At 40.1% G+C, this 21206-nt stretch overlaps 1 protein-coding gene across 2 annotated transcripts; it reads left to right on the top strand.

Moving 5' to 3' along the window:
• The first annotated feature begins 1246 nt into the window (after positions 1 to 1246).
• On the top strand, positions 1247 to 15305 carry LOC141532705 (uncharacterized). 2 transcript variants are annotated; one of them, XR_012480125.1, is made up of 8 exons: positions 1247 to 2461; positions 2533 to 2763; positions 8909 to 9022; positions 9148 to 9234; positions 13553 to 13744; positions 13816 to 13974; positions 14029 to 14752; positions 15188 to 15305. XR_012480125.1 is itself a non-coding variant. In XM_074251147.1 (7 exons), the coding sequence occupies exons 1-7, from the start codon at positions 2182 to 2184 to the stop codon at positions 14700 to 14702; spliced, it is 1737 nt and encodes a 578-aa protein (XP_074107248.1). In that variant the 5' UTR covers positions 1247 to 2181; the 3' UTR covers positions 14703 to 14811. The 2 variants fall into 2 exon arrangements, 1 of the variants encoding a protein (XP_074107248.1); XM_074251147.1 differs by lacking the exon at positions 15188 to 15305 and having other exon boundaries at positions 14029 to 14811.
• Positions 15306 to 21206: the final 5901 nt, after the last annotated feature.

Raw genomic sequence — 21206 nt, 5'->3', positions numbered from 1 at the left:
AAAAAAAATAAAATAATATATATATATATATATATATATATATATATATATATATATATATATATATATACCTATAATACATATATATTGTCTAGATATATCATATAAAATGGTGGTGAAAATAGCACAACACTTGAAACACTATTTTCGGATTAAAAGTAATCGAACGGATCGCACCACTCTCGTTCAAATCGAAATGCATTTCGTTCATTATCTCTATATCAAAATTTTAACGCGACGATCTCGTTGAAAATATTTTTGTCCATCCGAGCGATTATAAACCAGTTTTTATCCGAGGCATCCCCCTTACGCTCAATGTTTTAACTCTCGACACTGGACGTTGATGCTCCAATGAAAATAATAAGTTAACGGGGTTAAGTATTATTTTAATGAGTGATTTGGTAAACTAGTGATGAACACCCAGTAGCATTGGTGGATGGAATAAATTACGAGTGGTGATTGAAAGAAGGGCTGATGAAGGGTAGGAAACCGATGGGGGGACATTGTTGGTCATACGGGCTTAGGATTATGAGGGGGCTTTGGGGGTCGAGATTCTGCAGATACATTTTGATCGATAGTATCGTTTCGACGCTCGCATGACTCATTTCTGGGATTGCCAGTGAATTTTCGAAAAATTTTTCACCCTTGTTTGGCGAATTGCGCTGAACTTCAGCCCCTATTCAAGGGTCGTCTTTGTTTGGGTTCATTCCTTCTGGCAGTTTCGTTGCGAGATGTTAGCTATCCAGTGAAAAGTATTTAGTGAATAGTGATGCATAATCTTTGTGAGAATGACGAGTCTGAATTTGGTAAAAGGATTGCGGTTGATATGTGATGATGATGATGGTGGTGGTGACGATGATTGCTAATTTTCATCAGTGTCTATATCTTGCTGTTTATTTTTCAGATTGGAGCAACGAGGCTCGTTATCGGGACAAGGAAAAAAGGAAGACGAAGAAAGTGACAAGTAAGACGCGGAGGTGGATGAAGATGATGAAGACAGACAAGGAAAGATCGAGCGTTAATCGAGGAGGTTTGTTAAAAATGTGATATGTCAATGTGTATATCTATATCTGGACGGACTTGGGAAAAAAGAGAGGGCGAGAAAGACAGTGGTGGGAGTTGCCACGCGTGTGTAAGTTCGAGATACTTTTTCCCCACTGCTGGAAAAACGAACCCCCACCGTATTGTAGAAAACAGCTCGGGAGTTGTGGGGGTTTCTCTGCCAGTTGGGGGCTGGGGGCTGGGGGCGGCCTCAAAAATATACCGCAACCACACCGCTTGGCTCCACCGCAGAAGCCGCCACCGCCTTCCACCGCCGTACCCAAAACGAGACCGCGCGAGTTAAACACCCTGACTACCCCAAGAGAGAACGACGAGTGAGAGGATATTACCCGAGCTTCCGACCAACCAACTAACCAACCGACCAGTTAACCAACTAGTTCCAGGATACACTGATCATTTAAGTGTCTTGACTGTCCGCCAAACCACTTTGCGACCGAGTCATCTTCCGCGAGCGTGGTTGTGATTGTGTTTTCGTTGTGGGACTGTGATAGTGCGGTCAATTTACTGGCCAGTGAACTCGTTAGTGGTCGGCAAAGCTAACTTACCAGTGATTCCTGCTAGACGTCATTGGGAAAATTCTACCATCGTTATCCAAGATTCTCATCATCGATTCTTGCTGATCTTGGTCATCTTCCAGGATTCTGGATTCTCTGTCCAACCAACAAGCTGTTGAACGTCATTCTGTGATGAATCATCAGCACCATCATCATCATCTAGACGTCTAAACCACGGAAAAGTAAATTTATGTTTGGTTTTATGATTCGTAACCAACGAAAGTGAAATCAGTGTAAGTAAATAGCAAAACAGAAGACTAATAAAACGGGAGCTTATTTGAGAATGTCTCAAAGACGGGAAAGGGAATGATAAGAAAGAACCTTTCGGATTCCAATAAAACGAATTTTCTCCGCGACTTGCCATTGAAGAGAAGAATTTGCAAACGGATGCTACTACAACTTTCCATCTTAAACTTATCCGTCGCGGGATAATGAAATAAGGATCAAAGCGATCGGTTGTTTGTACTCGCAGAAGGGAGCTGAATAAAACAAATTCAATTTGAAATACGTTTGCGGGACAAGTTGTCAGATTTATCCTGGTGAATTAATTGCCAATGACAGTCTCATGACGAATCCCCTGAGAGATGTCCGCCCGGAGGAGCGTCCTCTTGGTCTAGACTACCCGGATCGGCTCAGGCCAACGCAAAACGGGAACCAGCAGATCAACGCCATCAGCTCCAGGCTCAGAAAAACCAGAGGATCTTCACGAAGAAGGATGCATTTAGCAGAAAATCCTTCCACAACAGCAAGCTCTGCACCAGACTACGCGCTCACAGCTGATCTCCTTGCAGAGCGGACCCTTGATGGGTTGCTGGCTGAGCATCCCGGCGAACTCATCCGAACAGGTTTCTTGATCATCGCTGATGATGAGGGAGCTTCGAAGGAATGTTTTGTAATAGTGGTTTTTTAATTTCAGGGAGTCCTCACGTTGTCTGCACTGTTCTGCCCAATCATTGGCGGTCCAACAAGACGTTGCCGGTGGCTTTCAAGGTCGTGGCTCTAGGAGAAGTCGGGGACGGCACCATCGTCACCATCCGCGCTGGAAATGATGAGAACTGCTGTGCGGAATTGAGGAACTCAACGGCCTTGATGAAGAACCAGGTGGCGAAATTCAACGACCTGAGGTTTGTCGGTCGCAGTGGCAGAGGTAAGCTTACTTTTTTTTTTTTTTTTATTCTGATTTTACTAGTTGACGTTGAAGAGGCAAGATGGTTCCTTGTCATCATTTATTCACCTTGCAAATATATTTAGTCTGGTAAATCGAAGCCGGTGAATTTTTCAGTATTTATTTAAAAGCGTATTTCCATGGCATCAAAGCCGTACCGTCGGCGGACACGAGATTTTTAATTCTCATCTCGGTGGGTTGTAAATTATTCAGATCTCTACTCGAGAAGAGAAAACCTTAAACCTCGGGTGATGTCTAGATGGAGAAGAGAAGAGAGCAAGTCTTGAGGTTCTTTTCTCCAGCGACCTAGGGTTGAAAGAAAAATTTAGGGAGTCTGGACTTGTAAATAATGCGTCCTAATAATCACAGCCATTACCGGTTGGAAAGGAGGACCAGGCTGTCGGAGGAAATCGAGTGAAGAACCTCTGCTGAGTGATGGGACCCAAGTCTTGAAAAGATTTGTTTTATTTTTATTTAAAGTGTTTTCTGTTTTTTCTTCAACGTTCACTGTTAACGACTTCTTTAATTCGTTTAATTTCCCACCCGTTATTTCACGGTAGACCGATTTAGGGGGATGACAGCTCCTTTGAGTGCGCTATAACGAGGGGGCGTGTTGCGACGAAAAAAAAATCATTTTTTCGGTATTGTTTGAAAAACATTTATAATGTTTGACGCTCGATTATAAGCTCTGAGCTTAGTTCCAGGATTTTTTTCCGGTGGAATGTTTTTTTACCCGGATGAGGAGGACATCGCGTATGTGCATTTCGCGAATTGTTGGGCTTCCGTGGCACACAGAGGCAAGGGGCCAGAGTGGTTGGCTATAAGCGGCTTTGGTTTCCATGGCAGTAAGCCCTCATTACTGCATTACGGGCAGCCCCTAACTATCACGAGTATAGGTAACGGTTTGCCTCGAGATTCTGCGAGTAACCTGTACTGCCTCTGATTGTTCCCATTCCGAGGACCCTCGCTGTTGATCGGCAACTATTGTAATCGCTTATTTATTCTCCCGTCTCAATATTTTTTTTTGCTAATCCTTAAATTCTAGTATTAATTATTTTTAATGAAAAGTTTTGATGGATTTTTTCCAGGCATAAGACTTTATAATATATATAAAAAAAATTGTCTGAGGGATTCGAACCTGCGATTAATTTTTGGAATTGATTAAAAAGCTAATTAATTTTTGGAATTGATCGGTTAGGCTGTTTAAAAGTTATTTCAAAAAAACCACATTTGAAAAAAATTTTTTTTATAGTTTTTTTGAAATTTCTCAAAATCTACCAGTTCAAATCGGTTCAAATTATATTCAAAATCTAAGTTTGGTCAAGCCTCGTCGAATGGCGCCAACCGCGATGAAATCGGTCAAGTTGTTCAAAAGTTATGAGAGGTTTACATACGGCCATGAAGTGATGATACTGGAATCAAAAATGTGAATCATTAGAATTAAATTTTTAAGGAAACGGTTGAAGATACGGACAAATCGTAAGATACCTTTTCTATAGAAAATTGAATTCTTAACAAATAAGGTATCTTATAATTTTTTCATATTTGTTGGAGTCATCGGCTCATGCGTGTCATCCTACCTACCCCCACTATCCTATCATCATCACTATACCATAAGAATACAATTGTACTAATCACTAATCAGTCTGTTATAATAAACCATCAGGTATAGATGCTATGTAACGGTTCCTTGTAACTTCTCATTCACCTGAACCAGTATTCCACTCAAAACCCCAACAATATTTTTGATATTTCATTCACAATTTTAAAAAAAGTATTTGAAAAAATTTTGACATTGATGATAATGGAATTAAAAAGGTGAATCATTGGGATTGAATTTTTGCGGGAAACGGTAAAAGATACGAAAAAATTATAAAATACCTTTTTTGTAGGAAATTAAATTTTGTATGAATTAGTCTCTTGTAATTTTTTTTTTTATTTTTAATATTTGAGTCACAATTTAAATTCTAAAAGAAAAAAAAACGGTTTTTGCGTACTTGAAGAAGATAAAGAATAAATTTTTATAGAAATATCAATTCTATCGACAAAAAATACTAATTTATCTAAAATAATTCATCGATAATAACAACATATGATTTGAAAGAAAAAACGGGATAAAAAATTCAATAAATCTGGAATAAATCTAAACAGAAATATTAATCTGTAAAAACATAAACATGACAAATAATTAAAAAAATTTATCATTGTCTTCAAATCGGATCTACTTTCATAGCATCGAAAGCTTTCTTCAATCCGATCAGAAGCCCATAGTTCAGGATTCTACCTGTCGATACAACCCTTTCCTCCTCTTGCGACTCCGCTTCCTCAGTCGGAGAAATTGTGTAGTAAAATTTCCGTTACAACGCATCAGCTTCTTTTTATTTTTATCCTCGCAATAAAAAACACAGGTAACGCCAGTATTTATGCGTTTCTGCTGTTCGTTTCGCCATCCACAATTGTTATGTGAGCCACTCACCCCAGAGCAACCCCGCGTCCTCCCTTTCTCCTTACTCTCCTCGCTCCCGAAGCAGCAGCAGCAGCAGCAGCAGTAGCAGTAGCAGTTATTCCGCTGGTCGAGGATTCTCATCGTCGAGGTTGACGTTAATCCCCCGTCTGCTGAAAAAATAAAACATGCAAGGAGTTTAGAGGGGCCAGAACGCCCCGGGTGAAGAAGGGGTTGTGACCATACACACCCCTGCACAGTTATGATAATTTTATTTCAAGCTTACTTACTCCCGGACGTCTCAAAAGTCGCTAACAGATTAGAATTCGTGATAAATTTTTTTTTTTTTTGGAAAAAAATTCTGGACCGGCAAAAAACAATTTTTTTTTTAATTTAAAACTTGAATAATCTATATTAAACTTTAAAAAAATATTTTGACTAAATTTTCTAATATATTTTGTTTGGAACTAATTAAATATATTATTAACGATAAAAATAAGCTCTAGCTACCTTTTGACAAGGTTTTAATAGCTTAAATTTACATTAATATATCAGCCATATTCCGCAAGCACACGTATAAAATATTTGAATAATATTGAATCGTAAGGGAGTATTACGAGAAAAGTTTCGCGACGGAATATCGTCGTTAAATGGACGAATGAATTTATTGATGATCACGAGAGCAGAAAACTAGATGAGTTCGATCCGAGTCCTTATACTGTCAAACTTTTGTACGAAAATTATAATACGGAAATAAAACAATAAATATATGTATGTTTATTTATATAAAAAAAAAAAAAAGGTAAATTATTGCTACCGATATAAGCAAGAAGCAGGAAAAAGTGATGCTTAATCGGTAGAAAAACTAGGAGTAATGCAGTCATCCGCAGAAATCCCTTCTCACCCTTAGCTTTAGCTCCGAACTTAAGGGGAGCTTTTATTTTTAATTTTTAATTGGCAACAAAAATAATACCGAAAAGAGAAACAAAAGTATCTTATATTTTATTTGGGGTTTAATTGTTGCGATTACGGTTTTATAATTATTTATTTTGGAAATTTAAAAAATTTAGAAAAAAAAAGGTCATTTTTTAACTATCTATCTATTTAAAATAAATTTCTTGAATGAAGAAAATCAATTTTTTTCAATAAATCGTTTTTCCTGCGAAAAATATGAAACTATATGTTTATACATTATAAATTTTACATCTTACATTATTTTATAAGCTAGTGTGTGTATGTGTGTTATGGATATGAAACTCACTTGCACATCGCACAGACGGAGTTTACCCAAGGATCATACAGCGTTAAAAACTCCCCTGTTTGCTGGCGAAACGAGCCAGCCGTCGGAGGGTGACTTATTCAGGATCGTTATTCCACGAGTGTTTGTAGTCTTTTAAGATTCTGACGTTTTGACTGCCGGAATCACGAGCTGTATCACATGAGCTGTGAGAGAACAGAAAACGCTACCAGCGAAAGGCTACGACCGAATTAACTTTCGCATATATGCTCGGTTGTATAAACTAAATCGCGTGATCCAAAATATACAGACATATGGTACATTTTTTTACGAGAGACGTCTTTATCAAACAGACTCACTTCGGTCTGGTTAAACACATCACTGGAGAAGTAATTATTTGAACTACGGCTTAGACGTAGTCGATTTCTTTCAATCATCGGCCAGAATTTTTTTTTTTTTAAACTTATATCTTTAAAATGAGCTTACATCTTTAAAAATGTCAATAGTTGAAAAAATTATTAATTAATAAAGCTAAATTTTATTTTTTTAGGCCTCCTTCGTATTCCTTAGTTGTTTTATGCTCGGTAATATTCTTGCATGGTGTTTAATTTTATCTCAGACGTATTTAAAGTGAGGTTGACGTTATGTTAGAGCTACGAGGGGATAATTCTTCCAGCGAATTACACATAATGCCTCATAAACAGCCCATAAAACGGCTAAACGTCGACAATTCACGTCATCCTGTTGTGACGTCACCGAATTATAATAAACTATCAGCTTGTTACTTTATCATAATTTTCCTGAACAAGGGTTAATTTTAGATTAAAAAAAATTTTTACCCTCGTTTTTTGAAGATTTTATTTTTTCTCAGCCAATTTCACAATATATTTTCAACAAAAAATAAAATTAAGACCAAATAATCTTCAAATTTCTCCCAAAAAAAACTTCAGTTCGCCTTAGCCACGTAAATTGAGCACCAGGGATCTCAACATGAATGGTAGGTCATCATTGTCCTTGCTTTTCTCCTTCAACCTTTGGTTATACGTCGGATCTAGAATATTTTACAAATAAATAATAATAATTATAATTATAACCACAAAGTTAAAAAGTTACCTGATAAGGGTGACATTCTCATCGAAGCGCTACTCAGTTCGATGAAGCTGGCAATTACCATCAAAATCAATAAGTACACTTTAAAACTCCCTTTAAAATTCATTTTTGTAATTTAAAATTTTTGTAACTATTGTAATTTAATATTACTTTAATTGTACTGGAAATTTATAGTTGTCTTATCTAATCGGGAGCACAAAACACATTAAGCAGCTTGCCTTAAGAAAAAACTAATTGTACTTGTCATTAGAGACGTATAGATAAAGCTAAATTAATACATCCGCCACGACTGCGATCTAAATTATTTTTAATTCTAAATTTATTAAAGTTTTTTTATAGAAAAAAAAAAATTGAATAGGCCAGATCAATTTAAGGCACATCAAAAAATTTTTTTATTCGCCAAAAATGCCCCAATTTGTAAGCAGAGCAGAAGAACCCTTGAAATTTCTATGGTTTGGCTAGCGGACAGAAGCTAGTTATAAACACACGCTTTATCTATCGACAAATTACGTGTATGCTGGTATGAGTGCGGAGCAGTATAAAGCCCGTGTTAAATGTCGTGGTTCACCATAAAAACCAAAGCGTCACCCTCGTGTACTCAGCCCGGCAATAATAAAATAAAACAACGTACTTTTACGTCCCTCGGTACGTCCCTCTAAACAGTGAATATACAAATATTTGGGCATCCACGTGGAATTTGTAGTTTCCCATCTCTCTATCCACTATTTATCCAGGCTGGCGCCTTGTTATAAGGTGTACAAGCCATTTGTCGCGACGTCTCTTATTTTTCCATCGTTTTTTTTTTTTTTTTTTTTTTCGTAACACCTCACCGGCTGTTTACACTTTCTATTCTTATTTTTTCTAATTCTGCCCTTTATAAGCACAAAGAACACGTTAGATGAGATTTACGAATAAAATGAACCGTGGCTGGAAAAAATAGCGGTATAGCCGAGAAATAATGCTGGAGAATTGCTAACGGAATTGGATTTGAATAATGAAAGGAGGGAAACCGAGAAACCAAAGCTTCGCCGCACCTTTATGGTTTTTCATTCGTCCCGCGGTTCGTAACGTCCCGTCGAGCCGTCTTGCCTCTACTATTCTGGGTTATACTTTTATGGCTGTTGGATGAATGCATTCCGACGGGAATTTTATGAAATGTTGAGCGATAAAATATGACAACAATTGGATTTCATGATTCTTGATCCTCCGACAAAATATTCCGGACAAAAAACAATTCAAAATAATAAATTTGAAAAATATTATCATGGATTTTGTGCAATATTTTGTCGAAAGATCATGACGCCTGATAGCCAACAACTGATTAAAGTTTTTTTCAGGAAAAAGTTTCACGCTGACAATAATGCTGCAAACATCACCACCCCAAGTAGCGACACTGTCCAAGGCGATAAAAGTCACCGTCGATGGACCACGAGAGCCTAGATCTAAAACAAGTAAGTAATAATTTATTATTATTTTTCATCATCTAAATGACAATTCATCAAAAAATGTAACAAAAGCTTGAAAATTATTTCAAAGACTCAAAAAGAGAATCTAAAGCATGCCTCTCACGTTCCAGGACACCAGGCCTTTCATCCCTACCACTTCGGACCACGGCCATTTCCCTTCGGACATCCGCAGGATCCGTTGGGATTCAAACTGTCCGGTAAGTTCTTAGGCGTTGGCTCCAAGCTCGAGGCACTATATCACGTTAAATTTCTACATCCACTAGCTCACTAAACTAGTCTTCTATCCACCCCAGGCTCTATCACTGATGTGCCTTGTACAGCAGTATCTGCTATCCTTATCGCTCTTGCGTCCTTAGTCTCCTAGCACACCCTCAACACATTCCTCTCGCTTGATTCACTTCTCACCGAGGCACCCAAGCTTGCAACGTGTCTTCTTGTCGATAGGTAACGAAGTTTGCAACCTAACTCCGCTCCTATTCCTCGGTAGATTCAGGTAGATGAGAAGGGTGGCTCTTTCTATCCTTATATTCCGTCCTTATTCGTTACTTGGTGGCTTACTTCTGCTGATTCCCTCGCTCGAGCCTTAAACGGTGTCAAAATTGAACTGCCGTCAGACTCAAAATTGAGTTTTCTCACGGATGTACTACCCAGAGACTCTGATTAAATACAGTAGCTGGCCTTTTTATTAAACTAATTCAAGTAAAAAACATCACTGAACTATTTTTAGCTTTGCTGTGGCAAACTATAGTATCACAGAAAGTTCTTGATCGATTCATTCGTTTGGCTCTATAAATTGTGCGGATTCTTCGATACTTTGGATTCTGTAAGCCGGGAATGAAGCGATACCCTTCAGTGGGATGACAAACGCCGAAATGTTAAAATCGTTGGGCGCCAAATGGGCAAAATATCGATGTTATGACAGTAATTCAGGTTTTGAGTGTACAAAAGTAGTTTATTTATCATAAATTCATTCTCTTTATCCTTTAGTAGTGTTTGTTATCCATATTTTCCAGTCAGTCAACTAAATAAATAGTAGAGGAGGTTGTAAAAACTTTAAAACGTTTGGAATTCCAACTCGATTAAAGCCTGGAAAATTTTGATGGGACTAGCGCTAGGCCTGCGGGGATCATTTGAGGACAGAGAGTAACTGATACTGGTGCACCAACAGTGTATTGTTTCGGCATGATAAGCGGCTTAACGGAGCTTCTGCGTACCCTTCTTCACCCCGCTCCTCTGCTATAGAACTCACCACCCTCCGGGGATCCCGGAATCGCGTCACTCTCGCTCTTCCTGGAAAACGATGGATTTCTGGTCCGTCCCAGCCGATCAATTTCTATTCAATTCATTCACCGTTTGATTGAAATTTTTATTACTTTCTCTCTTTAAGCTACTCTGGCGCAAAAACGCCGCCTGATGGCTAATTGCTGAAACTTTATACAATTAACCCGTTGCTACTCATGTAGGTGCATACGTTAACCCTTTGGCGAGCGAGTTCTCACGATGACCCACAGATTGCGCCACAGTCCAGTTTAGTCCGGTCAAATCCCACTCCAGGCAATTGACGCTCGGCGTGTGTATCGTGTATCATGCGGGCATGTATGTTGGTAAATGCAGGAACACGTCAACAGAAGAGGGTGTATCGTTCGCGCGAAGGGTAAGTTTTGTAGGGTGGTTTATTAGATATCCGCGGCACGAGGGCTCAGGGTTGATAAGGAGCTACGACGCCAATGAAGTTGAGTGTAACAGCAAGTGAGCAAGGTTACACAGGAGCTGAAAGACGGAATCGAGCGACCGGGTTGTTAAGGTGCCCATTGAGGTGTAACTAGGGTGATGTTATTAAATTTCGTTCGGGCTACCTCAGCAGCTTGGGGATGTATTTTATGGGGTTTCCTCAAGGGTCCTGACGTCGACTCAAAGTCCGGCACATTTTAACAGTTCTTCACTACACCCTATGTTCCTTTTTTTTTTTATCAAATTACGCTCCAAGAGATGACATTTGAAGTTATTGTTTTGCAATTTGATGGATTTGATGCATCGATCGCTTGCGATGAATAAGCACCCAGGAAGTTGCTTAATGAAAATTTGAATACCAAGGCTTGAGATTATCAGGCGTCGGTTGGAGATCTTCAGATTGTCCAGACCCTCATTCAGAGTTTCCCATCAGAAAAAGTGATAGGCAGTGATAGTGAAGGGGGATGAAAAATCGCGAGCTTGAGACTCGAGTTAACAAGAATGGCACAGTCCCTAGCAGTATTTTCTTTCCGTTACGCGTCTCTTAGCGTTCACTCACCAAACCCTCCTCATGTCAATTAACCGCCTTGGTGGGATGGTTAGACCCGGAAAAATGGCAACCCCTGTTTCAATAAGGTAGCCTTTACCTCATTTAGGGGAGATTGTTACGACGCTCACTTTAAAACTCTCCTTGTAGGAAAAAAACTTTCATTCAGTCCCTTATTTTTTCATTTCCGATCAGTTCTCTTAAATTCGCATAATTTAAATCCCCCAAAACAGGCTCGTTATTCCGGACTGTATTGTACAATCCAAAAACTACTTATGAATGCTCCTTAAACTTATAAAATTTAACGCTAGAATATTATCATCGATTCGTTGTGTTCGTTCACTTTATGTGCTTGCTGCTTTCTAGATTGTAGTGGTGTAGTGTTGAAGACCTTTAGCAGGATAGCGTTTTAGGGGTAGAGACGCGATAATGAGAACGGGCGTAAAGGGTGGGTGTGCAAAGACACCCGGAGCGACCGCTTCTGCAACTAACGGGCGGAAGGAGGGCTGAGAAAAGAGAACGAGAGACATAGTTTTAACACAAGGGGTTCACTAACTCTGTAGATATAGATAGATCTACAGCTTGGAGACTTAGGAGGCTAAAGGAGGAGGAGGAGGAGGAGGAAGAGGAGGAGGGTCTTAGATTTTAAGGTAGAAAGTGTAGAACGGGACTAAAGAAACACAAGAGAGGTTAAAGTGAAAAGCGAGGATAAGGGTTGAGAAACTTCGACAAGGGTTAGCGAAGAATAAGAAAGGGCTGTTGCTGTTGCCACTGCTTTTAACCGGTCCGTTTTGCATAGATTTGAATAGATAAGAGACAGGAAAATACGCGAATTAATTTATTATGTATCTACAGAGCTTAAGAATGATCCACGCCCTCGGATTAGAGATTTTTAGAGACAAACAATTCGCTCAGAGCTTTGCAATTCAAACCTTGGACTCTGATGTCTACAGGAATTACAAATCGATGAATTGGAGAGGTATTACGAATTAAGAAATATTTTATCTTTCGATTGCAGTAAAATTTTCATCGGAAGATGATCAGGGCGATGATTTATCATCCTAATTTGAAACGTGAGTGCGTGGGAAGCCGTTACATCAATTTTCACCCTTTAGGCGACCTGAAACCCTTTCGCATCTAATTTCTTAGTGTTGGCTATAACCCTCTTCTCATTAGTCTTCATTTGTTTTCAGAATTATCACCCTGAATCCCTTTCTCAACTCTTAAGATGCTGTGGTCATTATTTTACGGTAAATTTTATTAAAACTCTCCCTCAGATGATTCAATTCATGAAAATATTTAAAATAGGAACAGTGGTGGTCTCTATCAGCCGTTGCGTAAAGCTCATTGTTTAAAAATTCTCCGGAATAATTCGAGTCTTCTTTTACAGTAGCAGCAACAGCAGTATTGCACCGTTAGCAGCGCCACACTGCGCAAAAGAGTTGAGTTGATAATAAACTGCGCCCCCGCGCGAGAATTTTTCGAGTTTCAACTTTCCACACAGACACTCACACCTTAAACATCACCGCGTGGTTTTTTTTTTTAACCCTACCTCGTCAACCGGGAAAAGCTCGTTGTGGGGGTTTGCGGGCAGCCAATCCGGTAGGCCGCAATCTCCGCGAGATACGCCCACGCGCCAGTGACTCGGTTTCCTACCCCACCTAGGCCCTGATATTCCCCTACATTTTTCCCCTTTTACTCCCTCCTCATATTTTATTTTCTCCTCCTTTGGCAGAACTGTTGCCTCAATCACGAACCTCTGACCCTCGAACCCGCTTATAACCGTCACGTTTTACACAGCGTCCCACTGGGTTGACTGTATCCCATTTCATCACTCCCCCAATCACCCCCCAGCTCGCGGACAGTACTGGCATCGGAGCTTTTACGGAATTTTTGAACCGTTCCGCACAGATGACGATATAATCTGCTATTGATCAACCAGCTGTCTCTCTCACTCTTGGCCACGGTGACACCGCACTCCTGTCGGGCTCTTTGTCTCTCTATTCTCATACTCCATCCAGACTCTTTATCATCAGGTAGTCGCTCGTTCTGCCACAAAATTCATGTGATATCCCGCCGCTGCCACACGTTTTGCATTCTCAATCATTTATAAATCCTCCAATTCTTGCATTATCCACTAATTCCTCTCCCAATTATTTTTACCAACTATTCCAGGGTTATCAATTCCATCCTTTGATATCTCATCCACTCATTTGGTTGATGTTTGCTCCAATTAGGCCTGCAACATCTCGGTCTCGAGCAAAACGGACAATGGGGTGGACCACCCCGCGGTTCTCTGCCTCCGCACTGTTTACCACCGCCATCAGGTCACCTTTCGCAGCCACAGCATCCGCCAACAGCCACCTCGGCCTTCAACCCGTTTCACCATGCCATTGAGCAGAGATCTCGGCTTCCAGCTCCAACTGCTGGTAAGTCATTCACTTTATTTTCTTCCTAGCACGGCTCCAAGATTCAGATTCTAATTCATCTGTTCTTCTAGAATCACGGAACGAATTGGCTCCGCTGAGTGTCTCTGTAAGAGAGGCTCCACCAACTGACTCTCCCAGCACTGGTCCAGGATTGCTGACCACTGCAGTGACATCACCGACTCCTCCAGCTGAGCCAGCGGCTCCAAGCCCTTCTCACCCACACTTCCAAAGTAAGTAGTTTCCATTGCTGCACCAGACCAATTTCTGATAGAGTTAACTTCTAGATCTCCATCTGCTGCGAGCGAATTCCCTGTTTGGCTCAATATTTGCGCCGTTTTTGCCCCAGTCATCCTGGCTCTACAACCCGCTGTCGACTTATCAGCAGCAGTACATCCTAGAACCGGATTGGCATACCCTAGCTTTAAGAATGGCGCAGCAACGTCTCCAACAACCGGGGCAGAATCTAGAAGACTTGAGAAAGCTCAGAAGCTCAAGTGACAGTCAAGACGGTGACGCTTCAACGGACAGACCCCAGGACGCTGGAGATCCAGATGCTGATGTTGACAGTCCAGAAGGTAGCATCGAAGTTGATGATCCCAGTGATCAGGACCTGAAGATAGAGGAGGTCAGGAGCGAGGACTCTCAAGCTGATTCTCCAAGACTGTCCAGTAGAGACAGCAAGGACGAATCTTTCCTAGAGAAGCGATTAAGACTCACTGTGGAAAATTTGAATGATGATACTGAAGATCGGCTTGATCCGGAACATAGACATGACTTGACGGTGAAGATCAAGCTTGAAGGCACGGTTGATCTCACCACCAAAAGGAACTCGGATAAAGAGAACATGGGCCAGGATCTGACTACTAGGAAAAAAGAGGATGATATTGATGAAAAGGAATCGATTAGACCGCGGAATGACAGAAGTCCTCAGCCGAGACACGTTTGGAGACCTTATTAATTTGGACTTCACGGAGTTGGAGGTTATAGGACTTCGGAGGACTAACCAGGGTACGCTCGTAATCGATTAGTCTGTACAAATTTAATTTTAAATAAGATCAATCCTTATCAACCTATATATATTTACAGTTATATATATATATATATATATATATATATATATATATATATATATATATATATATATATATATATATATATATATATATATATATATATATATATATAATGGCTCATATTATCAAGAGTCGGACAATTGTTTTCAATCGATTGCAAGTTTATATAGTGCAATGTCGTCGTTGTAAATAAATAAATTAGACTTTAAGACGGTAACACTGGCTTTTACTTTAGGCTATACGTCTTAGTTTAACGACAGTTCTATCTAAATTTATCACAATCATCAATTCCGTTCTGTTAATTTCAGTTTTAATTCAACTTGCTGTAAGGCGTTACTGTAATTAGCTGATCTAGTTATTATTTCAACAGGTTATGGGCCCAGGTACCCAAAATGGATTTTTCAATAATTTTTACTGGTTAGACGATTTAATTTGTCAATGTCAAATTTAAAATACAATTTGTGGAAAGTTATGAAATTTTTTTTCGTAGAATCAATAAAGCTATAAAATAAAATTAAAAACTTGATCAAAGAAAACGAATAACGGTAAGTATTTAAATACCAACTAATACTATTATTATAGTAACTATTGTTATTATCAGCGTCACTGAATGTAAAAGAGTGACAAATGTCAATTCGGATTCAATAATTTGTCTGATGCAATTGAACAGGGATTCATGGACCAGGAATGTGCATAGCGCGTGGCAAAAAGCCATTCTCAAACTCTCTGTTTAAAATAACTATACAACATTTACACAGATTTATAAATAAATCTATATATATAGATTCAGTGGACATACGACTACATTTATATAATACATTTGTCCGGTGAAAAGGCCACGGGCGTGATTGATGGAAAATACAAAGCGTATCTAGCCACACACGTCGGAAAATTGAGAGATAAAAACCCCACAAAAACCATTTTTATATATTATTATTTTACTATTTTACATCAAAGACCTCTAGATTCAATAACCACTCAAAATTACTAATCAGATCCACAAGAGCTTTGCGCCCCTTTACCCCCCACCACCAATTTTTGAGCGGCAAAAAATCAGTCAATAGCAATAACAATAACAATCAAGTAAACGTTGGGCGCCAGATTGGTCAGTTAGAGGTTTTTATTTCCCTCAAAAAAAAAAAAAAAAAAAAAAAAACAGCCAGGTTATTCCGTCAAATCGATCCTCTTTTTTCCTCCTATTCGTGCGTTGAATTTACCTCTTTTTTTTCCTGTAAATCCGCGGATACACGCTGCTGGTCGGGTTATCGCAACAAACTACCCCAATGACGACACGATTAAAATTTCACGGTGGTGCGAGATGATACTGGCAGCAGCATCAGGACAAGAGAATCGAGAGGACAGTATTGGACAGCAAGGACACTAAAACAGGGATCTCTCTCGCTCTTGCGAGTGAAAAATAGCCCGGTCTTGCTCATCGCTGGCGAAGAGGATGCAAACACTGTAAAAGTGAGGGAGCGAATAAATGAAAGAGCGATGGATTTCATGTATATCGCTTGTCATATAGCCATGAGTACACGGGCAAGCTGGAGTGAGCGGCACAGAGTGAGGAAGAGAGTAGGTGCAGTGACAGGGTGGTCGAAGGGAGTTGGAGGGATAATAGCGGTGGTCTTGATGGCCTCTGAGTATTTTGGCAGAGCGTCCCTTCACTCCGCACCTCATTCATCCAGCCCGGGTGATTGGTACCTGACCACATCCATCCCCGCGTTTTTAATACTCCCTCACCTGGATGCAAGGGAAACAGAGACTGGTGTATCCTCTTTCGGTTCGTCAACGTCATGGACAACCAATTGATCCATCGATTGATGGAAAATATCTCGGCCGACAAAGAATCCGTCTGATTTGCTTCTTTTGATAAGATCAATGTTGTCCTGGCGGTGAATGATGGTCAGCTTTGATGCCAGCTGATGGATTTCTGGTCCTTGATTTGCAATCCTAGTTGTCAAATGTCCGCTGACAAGTTATTAAGTCAGACTGATGGTGGAATGGCGCCCAAATATGGTGAAGGGAATGAACCAGGAGATGCATACGGTAAATTGCTGGGAAGATGATAATTAATAGACTGAAAGGAGCGGAAACAAGTTTAGTTCTCGGGATAAAAGAAAGGGACCGGGTGAAATAAGGACCTGGGACGATCAGACTAATCGGATTACCGGTCTTGGGTGATGCTGCTAAAAATAAAGGGTTTTCCTCGAGAAAAGGAACCCGGGAAAATATCTGGCGCGTAAATAAATTATAGAGCTCCGCAAAAAGTCTCGCGAGGATCTCGACATCCTGAAACGTAGTTCCGGGCAGTAGCACTACCAGAGAAATAAGAGCTGGGTGTGAGTATATCTCACCACTTTGTTTAGTTTTTTTCACCGTCGGACGTGCACGGTAGGAAAGACTACTACCTCTTTCTTCTTTCCCTTACTCTTTTTCTTCTCATATCTCCTCTGTTCCGTTCTTTTCAGCTGGTATATATTGTTAGCTTTTTTTTTTTTTCGCCTCAACCCGAGCACTTTAGATAATAAGGCCAGGGTGCCGCTGCGAAAGGGTAAATTGGGTATTCGTCCGAGGAATTATCTCTCTAATTTCTTTAACGCAAGTCTCTTTTTCCATTTATGTAGCTCATGCCCGTCTTAGCCATTACGCATTTATAAAATAAATAAATAATTGAATAAATAATACACATCCCCTTTCGTTGTTTATCATCAAATGCTGCTCTACAATTAAACTCCGCAGTATAAACAAATAATTCATGCGCTAGTTGATGGCAAAACTACAACAATGTCTTAGGATCGTTTAATACAAGATATTAAGCATAAGGTTCCCGCACAAAATCTAGTGTACTGTTGTAAACAATGAGAGCAAACATAATATGACTGATGCCCGGAGCAATGCTCGTTGGATTCCCCCAACCCTTCCAAGCTAAACTCCATCCCCAGCGACTATCCTGCTCTTTATTCATTTTCTATCCTTCCTTTTTTGTTAAGAATCCATCGAAGATTCATTTTTCAATCCCTCCTAACCGAATTTGTCCGACACCCTGCGAATTTGTTCGACCTTCAGCTGGGGATCTAATTTCAGAGGCATTTCGATGGACGAACACCCCAGTCGATCGGAACGCCATCATTTATACGAATTACCTTGAAGGGCGCCAGAAACAGTCTTACCATTTGTTATTATTAGCTCCATCTACATTTAATGATCTTGTAATAACACAAACATAAATTAGCGAGGGAAATATTGCGAGCGGCCTTCGCAGACTTTTTTATAGCCCCCCTCTCTACAAAGTATTGAGGACAGCCGGGGTATCGAGCGAAACTAAACTCCAAAGGGACGACATCTAATGTCTTAGGGTCATTGCTTTGACCCGACCAAGTGTCGCCTTTCTCGCCCCTTATTCTACAATCTAATCTAATTTAAAGTAGCCCTTCTTGGTAGACTACAATGGTATAGGATAAGTTTAAGAGAACGAGACATTTTTAATGAATTCGCAAGACGCCAGAGCTCATGAGTCATGTCACTGGATTTAACCACTCCATTGAGCACCGATAACCGAGGTTAACCGAGAAAAAACGGGGTGGAACACTCCCAAATGCCTCCACGTCCTCGATTTCTCTCGCGAGGAATGCTACACTCTTACAGATCCTATGCGTCATTTGTTTCGAGGGTGAAATTCTGATAAAAAACACTGGAGCCCACATTTGAATACCCTTTTGTTTCATTTTTACTTGGAGTCTATTCATCAGGAAACATCACTATCATATTTCATTGGCGACGGTTTAAGAAACATTGACTTTTAGCTCCTCAATATTAATCCAAACTATGAAAGCTTTATTTAGCAGACGATATTTATAGTTTTTAGTAAGAATTAACGATTTTTTATCGAGATTATGACAATAACGGTGAAAAGATTTATATGAATTGGTAAGAGTGAACTGAACGAAGCGAAATGAGGCTAAGGAGCGATGAATGAATGAAAGAAAAGCAATTTTAAGTCAAACTGATACTGGGTATAGATATATCCAAAGGAAGTTAGATTTTACGGAGAGGTTTTCTTTTATCTGAAAATAATTAAGCTCTTCTATAAAGGATGATGGATTTCGATTCCCGATTCGTTCAGTCAACGTCAGACACCGACAATGGATTCAATGGATAGAGCGTTCTTTTATTTAAAATAGTATTGTGTCGTCTTGGTTCGAGAAGCCGATCTTGACCGAATGTTATAGCTGAATAAATTAAATGTTCAAGAGACAAGAGACACTTGATCCGTTTATCACTCCTCTCGACACGGTTAAAAAAATTTAAATCCTACACACCCTCTTAATCTGTCGCCTTTCTGCTACCCCTTTATCCCCTTAGAGGGATGTAAGCCCCTTGTCGGCATATTGCGACGATTCGCGGCTATAAAAAGTTAGCTGGGGTGATAACTCTAACTCCTTTCTCTTAACTTTCCTCACTTATTTTTATTCCATTCACCTCCTAATAGTTTGCCTTTCTTCGCTCCCGAGGACCGTTTTGTTGAAATGCACCAGGGAGGGAGCCTCTATCCGCGAAAGGGGTGCCTCAGTGACAAATGGCTTGGAATAATACCACCCCGAACGCCGACATCCGGTTTAGTTTGCGGGGGGCTTTACCGTCATCAACTGCTACGCTCTAAGAAATTTTATCCTCTTGTTCCAGGAATTGCCCCCCCCCCTCTTCTCCTCCTTTTGTTGCTTTGGTGAGAAATCTCTCACGACAAATTGTCTTTGTCCTTGTTCCAAGTGTGAAGCTTGTTAAAAAGTAAACCTATTTTTTATCTTTGTTTTGCCGAGCAATTGGTTTCGACTACGACGCAACATTAATATTAATTTTTGTTGTTTTTCCTGAAGAAGCTAAGCGAGAGGTGTCGTGAAATCTAATCAGCTAAAAGTCTGCTTAATTATGACCAGTTACATCCACTGGAGGAAAAATACAATCGTTGAAAAGATATAGCTGAGTGGATTATTGCTGGACGAGTGGCAGACAGAGATCACGCGCTGTTATGCGGACTCTGTTTTTCGGACTTTTCCATTAGCCGGATGAATCGTTAGTCTTTTGTTGACTTTTATTGGGGACTGCTGCTGGCACATCCCGTTGGACGTTTTACCAGTGTACAAAATGCTAGTGAAATAAAAAAAAAATCTTGGTTAAAAGAGTAAAACAATAGTGATGATAACGTTGGAATGAGATGTCTCGGGTTGAATTAATAAAGAACTAGGATGTAACTAGTCAGTATCAAGAGGACGTTAGATTTCCGCTCTTATAAATGATTATACGCAACCAGTAGCCGGAGATGAAGCTGGAACTAGAACAGCGGCATAAGAGGTGCTTGACTATAAGTGGAATGGATCTGAGTAGTCGGAGCAGTTTGAGGATCTCCCATTCGAATCGGAGGGTTAATTTTCTGGTCAGTTGGTCGCTTCTGGCTCTCTACCGACGGTTATAGCCCAACGATCTCTCGGGTTCGTAACAGCCCCTGGACATAAATATCCGGAATTAGCCATTTCTCCTGTTTTCTCCCTTTGCCAGTGTAGTGTCCAGCTTCTCTTCGGTTTCCAAGTCTAGAGTTCTTCTCTAGCAAACCCGGGGACGTTACGTTCAAAGTAATGCGATCACAATGAGAGTTATTGGTAGAATAAGAGATATTGCTGGTAGTAGCTCGATGGAGCAGGAGATCTCCACGATCACTTGACCGATTAAGGACCACGAGGGCGTAGATTCGAGTGCCCATTTTCCCTCGGACGAAGGGTGTCGAGTGGATTGACGTAATTGAGGAGAAAACATGTGCATTCTCATCGTTATGATTATGATCTAGCTCGATTATGCTGATGTTGAATTAATCTTCCTAGATGAAGGAGCTCTTCATCACGGTCTTGGTTTTAATCAGCTTTAAAAAATCGACTAATTGATTGCCGAATAGTCGAATTAACTCTGCCCGGCGATTTCCTATCCTGCATCTTGATAAAGTGATCTTCCCGGTTTTGGCGACTCTGGAGAGTTGTGGAGCTCGGCAAAAGATCGATTGAGTTGGGATTGAAAGGAAATCCGAGTCTCGAGTAGTTGGATAAAAGTTTGGTTGAAATGATTAAGAAAATCCATTGGCTTGTTGTCCTTTTCCCTTTTCATGACAATTCTGCTTTAAAAATGGAATGGATTTTACGAGAAAGAGAGAGTAGAAAGAAAGGATAAAGGGAGGTAAGCAAGGAATAGAAAGACAGTTTACTGTCAGAAGCGTCTCGTTTTTACTCACTGGACGGATTAAGGAGACCAAAGCTTCTTAAACTGCGGTACTGGCTAAGCTGGATACATGCCTGGATATCTCAGCCAGAGTTAGTTTCGTTAGTATCCTCTCTTTTGTCTGG

The sequence above is a fragment of the Cotesia typhae genome, unplaced genomic scaffold, assembly GCF_013202065.1.
Source record: "Cotesia typhae breed Kobodo isofemale line unplaced genomic scaffold, CoteBio_Ctyphae contig_69, whole genome shotgun sequence".
NCBI classification, from domain to species: domain Eukaryota; kingdom Metazoa; phylum Arthropoda; class Insecta; order Hymenoptera; family Braconidae; genus Cotesia; species Cotesia typhae.
Note: the sequence above shows the minus strand (reverse complement) of the source record. Positions and strands in the feature narration are given on the sequence as shown.

Excerpts from the sequence above, each read along its gene's own strand:
- LOC141532705 (XM_074251147.1), top strand. The coding sequence starts at position 2,182 with ATGACGAATCCCCTGAGAGATGTCCGCCCGGAGGAGCGTCCTCTTGGT. Across the intron at positions 13,745-13,815 it reads GCTTCCAGCTCCAACTGCTG|AATCACGGAACGAATTGGCT; the intron begins GTAAGTCATTCA and ends CTGTTCTTCTAG. Across the intron at positions 13,975-14,028 it reads TTCTCACCCACACTTCCAAA|ATCTCCATCTGCTGCGAGCG; the intron begins GTAAGTAGTTTC and ends GTTAACTTCTAG.